Source organism: Passer montanus, unplaced genomic scaffold (assembly GCF_014805655.1).
Source record: "Passer montanus isolate IOZ18808 unplaced genomic scaffold, ASM1480565v1 scaffold1415, whole genome shotgun sequence".
Lineage (NCBI taxonomy): Eukaryota > Metazoa > Chordata > Aves > Passeriformes > Passeridae > Passer > Passer montanus.
In genome coordinates this window covers 14-7,485 of record NW_024361109.1, presented here as the reverse complement: position 1 = coordinate 7,485, position 7,472 = coordinate 14, and the positions used below count along the sequence as shown (strand labels likewise).

General features: G+C 35.3%; 1 protein-coding gene across 1 annotated transcript; it reads right to left on the bottom strand.

The window, feature by feature from the left end:
• Positions 1 to 3,169: 3,169 nt before the first annotated feature.
• On the bottom strand, positions 3,170 to 7,103 carry LOC120498149 (pre-B-cell leukemia transcription factor 3-like). The gene is made up of 3 exons (XM_039700541.1): positions 6,972 to 7,103; positions 4,886 to 4,972; positions 3,170 to 3,983 (listed from the first exon to the last, which is right to left on the bottom strand). Exons 1-3 carry the CDS (start codon positions 7,047 to 7,049, stop codon positions 3,900 to 3,902), a joined length of 249 nt encoding a protein of 82 aa, XP_039556475.1. The 5' UTR covers positions 7,050 to 7,103; the 3' UTR covers positions 3,170 to 3,899.
• Between the last annotated feature and the right edge of the window lie 369 nt (positions 7,104 to 7,472).

Genomic DNA, 7,472 nt, shown 5'->3' with positions numbered 1-7,472 from the left:
ACAAAAAATGGGAAAAGTTCAATAAAATATGGGGGAAAATCAATAAAAAATGGGAAAAGTTCAGTAAAATAGGGGGGAAAATCAACAAAAAATGGGAAAAGTTCAGTAAAATAGGGGGGAAAATCAACAAAAAATGGGAAAAGTTCAATAAAATACGGGGGAAAATCAACAAAAAATGGGAAAAGTTAAAAAAGAAATGGGGAAAATGGGAAAAGTTCAATAAAAAATGGGAGAAAAAGAACAGAAATGGGAAAAGTTCAACAAAAAACGGGAAAAAAATGGGAAAAATCAACAAAAAATGGGAAAAGTTCAATAAAAAATGGGAGAAGAACAGAAATGGGAATTAGACAACAAGAAATGGGAAAAAATCAACAAAAATGGGAAAAGTTCAACAAAAATGGGAGAAAAACAACAAAGATGGGAATTAGTCAACAAGAGATGGGGAAAAAATGGGAAAAATTCAATAAAATATGGGAGAAAAACCAAGAAAAAGTGGGAAAAGTTCAACAAAAAAGGGAATTAGTCAACAAGAAATGGGAAAAATTCAACAAAAAATGGGAAAAAAGCAATAAAAAATGAGAAAAAAATCCAAAAAATGGGAATTAGTCAACAAGAAATGGGGAAAAAATAGGATTTATTCATGAAAAAACGTGGGGAAATGGAAAAAATGGGAATTATCAGAGAAAAAAGTGGGATTAAATGGGAATTATCCAACAAAAACGAGTAAAAATGGGGAAAATCCAATAAATATTTGGAAAAATCGAACACAAAATTGGGAAAAAATTCCAGAATTTTGGTAAATTCCAGGATTTTGGGTGAATTGATTTACCTGGAAGCTGGAGAGGAGGAGCAGGGAGAGACGTTGGACTTCAGGAAGCTCCAGGCTGATGGATTTGCTCAAATCTGGGAAAAAAAAGGGTTAAAAATGGTGAAATTCCCAAAAAAATCAGCCTAGAATTCCCCAAAAGCAGCTGGAGCAGGGCAGGGTGTGGGAAAAGGAGAAAAAAAAGGAGAAAAATTAAATGTAAGGAGGAAAATTGAATTTAAGGGGGAAATTGGGGGGAAAATAGAGAGGAAAAGGCACAAAATGGGGGGGAAATAGGAAAAAAATCAAATTTAATGAGGAAATGGGGAAAAGGAAGAGGGGAAAATGAAATTTAAGGGTCAAGAATTGGGGAAAATCAAATTTAAGGGTTAAGAATTGGGGAAATGGGAAAAAATCAAATTTAAGGGTCAAGAGAGGGGAGAAAATAGGAAAAAATCAAATTTAAGGGTCAAGAAAGGGGGGAAAATAGGAAAAAAAATCCAATTTAAGGGTCAAGAATGGGGGGAAATGGGAAAAAATCAAATTTAAGGTTCAAAAATGGGAAAAATGAAGGAGCAAAGTAAAATTTAAAGATGAAGGGGGAAAATGGGAAGAAGAAAGAGAGAAAGTCACATTTAAGGAGAAAAATGGGGAAAAAAAAAGAGGAAAAATCACATTTGGGGGAAAATGGAAAAAGAAAGAGAAAAAAACACATTTAGGAGGAAAATGGAGAATGAAAGAGGGGAAAAAAGTCACATTTAGGGAGAAAAATGAGAAAAAAAAGAGGAAAAGTCCCATTTAGTGTGGGAAAAATGAAGAGGAAAAGTCGAATTTAAGGTGAAAACCAGGAAAAGAAAGAGGAAAAAAAATCACATTTGGGGGGAAAATGGGAAATTAAAGAGGGGGGAAATCATGTTTGGGGGGGGGAAATGGGGAAAGAAAGAGGAAAAAATCACATTTGGGGGTAAAAATGGGAAAGAAAGAGGGGGAAAAAATCACATTTAGGGGGAAAAATGGGAAAGAAAAAGGGAAAAAAATCACATTTAGGGGGAAAAATGGGAAAAAAAAGGGGGAAAATCACCTTTAGGGGTAAAAATGGGAAAATCACATTTGGTGGTAAAAATGGAAAAGAAAGAGGGGGAAAAAATCACATTTGGGGGGAAAATAGGAAGAAGGAAAAATCACATTTGGTGGTAAAAATGGAAAAGAAAGAGGGGGAAAAAATCACATTTGGGGGGAAAATAGGAAGAAGGAAAAATCACATTTGGTGGTAAAAATGGAAAAGAAAGAGGGGGAAAAAATCACATTTGGGGGGAAAATAGGAAGAAGGAAAAATCACATTTGGTGGTAAAAATGGAAAAGAAAAAGGGGGGAAAAATCACATTTAGGGGTAAAAATGGAAAGGAAAAAGGGGGGGGAAATCACATTTAGGGGGAAAAATGGAAAAGAAAAAGGGGGAAAATGGGAAAGAAAGAAATTGGAGACAAAATCACATTTAGAGGGAAAAATGGCAAAAAGGAAGAGGAAAATCCCAATTTAGGGAGAAAAATGTAAAAAAAGAAGAGTCAAAAGCGAGAAGGGGGTGACAAAAAAAACCCCAAACCCCTCAGTGACAGAACCCCCCAGCTCTCCTCACCCCCCAGGATGGATTTTAATTAAATCCGCGCTAATGAAGGCACGAACCGCGCAGCTCCTGGTGCTTTCCCGCTCAATTCTCGCCCCTCATCTTGTTGCCGCCCCTCACGATGTTGCCGCCCTTTTCTCGGCTTTCAAAACATTCCCGCTCAATTCTCGCCCCTCATCTTGCTGCCGCTCCTCACGATGTTGCCGCCCTTTCCCTCCCATCAAGACGTTCCCACCTTTTCCCGCCCCTCGCGTTGTTCTCTTCTTCCGCCCCTCACACCCTTCCCGCCTTTCACGTCTTCACGCCCTTTTCCCACCGTGTCTCAACTCTCATCCTGTACCTTCTCCTCACACCCTTCCTGCCCTTTTCCCACCCCTCACAGTCCTCCCGCCATTTTCCCACCCCTCACCATCTTCCTGCCCTTTTCCCACCCCTCACAATCTTCCCTCCTCTCAAACCCTTCCTGCCCTTTTCCCACTCCTCACGGTGTTCCTGCCCCTTCCCACCATTGTCCCACCCTTCATGATCTTCCCTCCATTTTCCCGCCCCTCACCATCTTCCTGCCCTTTTCCCACCCCTTACCCCCTTCCCACCATTTTCCCACCCCTCACACCCTTCCCACCATTTTCCCACCCCTCACCATCTTCCCGCCCTTTTCCCACCCCTCACAAACCTCCCGCCTGCCGAGCCCAAACCTGAGAGAAAAAAATCAGGAGAAAATGGGAAAAAAAAGGAAAAAAAAAGGCTTTGGAAATTTATTTTTTGGATAAAATCTCAACTGAAAGGGGCGGACTCTGAGAACAGCACCAGAACGGCACAAACCCCCTCGAATTCCCATGGGGAAATCCCGTGGTTTGGCTGTTTTGTGGTCAGTTTGGGGTTTGTCATTTTATTTTTGTACTTTTCCATCAGAAAAAGTGAAGCCATGGAATTTCCCGATATGAAATCCCTTGGAATGACACCAATGGAAGGTCCGGCCTGCGAGCAACATCCAGCGAGATGTTTGGTAAAGCAACTTTCCCATTAATTAGCTAAATTAAGAAAAATTTTCCATAGAAATTTCCTATAGAAAATTCCAATACAGAGAACATCCAATTACAATAGGGGGGGGGTTTAATTCATCTAGAACAGAAATCCCAGCATAAAAAACCGCACAGAAACGAAAATAAATCCATTTTTTCCGCTGCAAAACTGGAGACAAACACCAAGACTATTTTTTTTCCTTCTTCTTCAGGTTCTTGGTGTAAAATCCAAGTTTTTCCTTAAAAAAAATGGCATTTTCTGAGGCAAAATGAAGTTATAAATAATCCCGAGTCGGCGCTGAGAGGTAGAGGTGTCGCTGCCATCACAATCTATTGGCTTGTTCTGAGGTAATTAATTCATTGCGAGTCAATCATTCTATCGGCCCGTGATTAATTAACGTTAATTGACCTCTCTCCTCTCAAAAAGGTCCTTTTAATTAAGAAATCTTTAATTGGAGGCGTCGCTGCCCGGGTCGGCGGCAGGGGAGGTGATGGATGAGGGGGTGGCGGCGTCCTGCCAGCTGCCATTGGCCTGAGGGGACAGAAAATTTAATTAATTAATATTAATTGGCGTTAAATCATCAAGAAATTACCTGTAGATGGCATTATAGAGGATTGTGTGTTTGCAATTGAGGGTGGTTTTAAAAGGAAATAGCAGAAAGTTGATATCCCAAAAAACCTTCTTCTTCTTTTATTTGTATGTTTATAATTTGGTATAAATATAATATAAATGTAATTGATGGATTTATGTAAATATGTAGTGTTTGTATCTTAAATTTATATAAATATAAATCTATACAATTTCTCATATATAATATTAACTTATAATGTAAAATATATTTTTAAAGTATTAATTATGTTTCTAATTTATACATTTACATCTAAATGTATATACTTTATTTAATGTATTTTATATATCATAACAGTAAAAATAATAATAATGATGGTTTATAATATAAAAAATTATATATATAAATCTATACATAATTCCATAAATAATTTATTAATATAACGATATAATTATCTATTATTTTATAATAGATAAATTAATATATCATCTATATGGCATTATATAATAATTTTATTATAATATATATATTATTTCACTAGAGATTAAATATATATTTATATTTAAATATATAATTGTTTAAATTTAATATATAAATAGTAAATATTAAATATTTTATATCTGTAAATAATGAATAGACATATATTAATAACAATATTAAATTTCTTGAAAGGTTTAAATATTTAAAAATTCATCATTTAAATTCCATTTTCCAGCTTTTTCCCCCATCCCAATATCACCCATTTTGGGGGAAATAATTTAAAAAATAAAATTAAAATGACGATTAAAATAAATTCAAAATAAGAATTCAGATAAATGTAAAAAAATACAATTTCTGGGTAATATTTTACGAAACCCCAGCTGACCTCGAGGCGCTGCGAGGAGAACAAAGGGCTCCCCACGAGGGGCTCGAAGCTCCCCGGCTGCTGCAGGACGTGCTGCAGGGAATCCAGCTGAAAAACCAGAAAAATGGGAAAAAAAAAGAAAAATAAAGTTAAAAAATGAACTACAAAATGCCCGAAATGGGAATTTGTCAGGTAGAATTTCCACAGGAGTAAAGGACTGGAGTGAGAGGAGGGATTGGAGAATTTGGTAAAAATTTAGGGAATTTTAATTGAAATTTTAGTGGGAATTTCAAAGGAGAGTAGGGAATTTCTGGATTTAATAATGAGAATTTTAATAAGAATTTTAGTGGGAGTTTCAGGATTTAATAATGAGGATTTTAATAAGAATTTTAGTGGGAATTTCAAAGGAGAGCAGGAAATTTATGGATTTAATAATGAGAATTTTAATTAGAATTTTAGTGGGAGTTTCAGGATTTAATAATGAGAATTTTGATAAGAATTTTAGTGGGAGTTTCAAGTGGGAGTAGGGAATTTCTGGATTTAATAATGAGAATTTTAATAAGAATTTTAGTGGGAATTTCAAAGGAGAGTAGGGAATTTCTGGATTTAATAATGAGAATTTTAATTAGAATTTTAGTGGGAGTTTCAGGATTTAATAATGAGAATTTTAATTAGAATTTTAGTGGGAGTTTCAGGATTTAATAATGAGGATTTTAATAAGAATTTTAGTGGGAATTTCAAGTGGGAGTAGGGAATTTCTGGATTTAATAATGAGAATTTTAATCGAAATTTTAGTGGGAATTTCAAGTAAAAGTAGGGCATTTATGGATTTAATAATAATAAATAAGATTAATTAAATAATAGAATAAAGGAGAATTTCAGTGGGAATTTTGGGGGGAATTTTAGTGGGAATTTTAGAATTTTCCTGAGAATTTTGGAGATAATTTCAGAATTCCAGTGAGGATTGCACTGAGAATTTTAATAAGAATTTCTTTAGGAATTCCAGCAAGAAATTCAGATTTTTTTATGGGAATTTCAGGCAGAATTTCATTAAAAATTTCAGAATTTCAATAGGAATTTCACAATTTAATGAAAAATTTCCCTCCAAATTCCAACAGGAATTTCAGTCGAAATTTTGGATTTTTAGTGGGAATTTCAGTGAGAATTTCAGAATTTAATGAAGAATTTCACTCTGAATTCCAACAGGAATTTCAGTGAGAAATTCAAATTTTTAGTGGGAATTTCAGTGAAAATTTTGGAATTTCAATAGGAATTTTACAAAGAATTTCACTCCTAATCCTACCAGGATTTTCAGATTTTCAGGAAAATCAGCAATTTAAACAATCCCAAACTTTTAAATACCCCTTAAAATTCAAAAAATACATCTGAAGGCATCAATTCCTCTGGGATCCAGGGTGGAAATTTGGAATTTTTTTCCATTTTTCTTCTGGAATCCAGAACAGAAATTTGGATTTTTTTCCCATTTTTATCTCTGGAATCCAGGGCAGAAATTTGGATTTTTTTTCCTCTGGGATCCTGGGCATAAATTTGGATTTTTTCCTCTGAATTCCAGGGCAGAAATTTGATTTTTTCCATTTTTTTCCTTTGGATCCAGGGCAGAAATTTGGATTTTTGCCATTTTTCCTTTGGATCCATGGCAGAAATTTGGATTTTTTTCCCATTTTTTCCCCTGAATTCCAGGGCAGAAATTTGCATTTTCCCCTGAATTCCAGAACAGAAATTTGGATTTTTCCCCTGAATTCCAGAGCAGGAATTTGGATTTTCCCCTGAATTCCAGGGCAGAAATTTGGATTTTTCCCCTGAATTCCAGGGCAGAAATTTGGATTTTTTCCCATTTTTCCCCTGAATTCCAGGGTAGAAATTTGGATTTTTCCCCCTGAATTCCAGGGCAGAAATTTGGATTTTTCCCCTGAATTCCAGGGCAGAAATTTGGATTTTTCCCCTGAATTCCAGAGCAGAAATTTGGATTTTTCCCCTGAATTCCAGGACAGAAATTTGGATTTTTCCCCTGAATTCCAGAGCAGAAATTTGGATTTTTCCCCTGAATTCCAGAGCAGAAATTTGGATTTTTCCCGTTTTTCCTCACCTGGGGCTGCGCGCTGGGAGGGCTCTGGTAGGAAGCCAAGGGCTGCAAATTGAGGAAAGAATCCCCAGAATTCGTCATCTTAAAGGACCCAGAGGAAGCTGAAAAAACAACAAAAAAACCCCAAAAATGAAATTAAAATGGAGAATTTTAATGGGTGAGAAATGCAACAAAATGGTGCTTTAGAGGGGATAAAAAGGGAATAAATGGAATTAAATTGGGATAAAAACGGGAATAAATGGAATTAAAAAAAAGAGAATAAATGGAATTAAATTGGGATAAAAAAGGGAATAAATGGAATTAAATTGGGATAAAAAAGGGAATAAATGGAATTAAAAGTGGGATAAAAAAGGGAATAAAACTGAATTAAAAGGGGGATAAAAAAGGGAATAAATGGAATTAAATTGGGATAAAAAAGGGAATAAAGATGGGAATAAAAAAGAGAATAAATGGAATTAAATTGGGGTAAAAAAGGGAATAAATGGAATTAAAAAGGGAATAAAT

Bases quoted from the DNA above. Each gene is read 5' to 3' on its own strand.
- LOC120498149 (XM_039700541.1), bottom strand. From the start codon at position 7,049: ATGACGAATTCTGGGGATTCTTTCCTCAATTTGCAGCCCTTGGCTTCC. The intron at 4,973-6,971 runs GTGAGGAAAAAC...CTGGTTTTTCAG, and splicing joins CTCCCAGCGCGCAGCCCCAG to CTGGATTCCCTGCAGCACGT. The intron at 3,984-4,885 runs GTCAGCTGGGGT...CTGTCCCCTCAG, and splicing joins TCTCCTCGCAGCGCCTCGAG to GCCAATGGCAGCTGGCAGGA.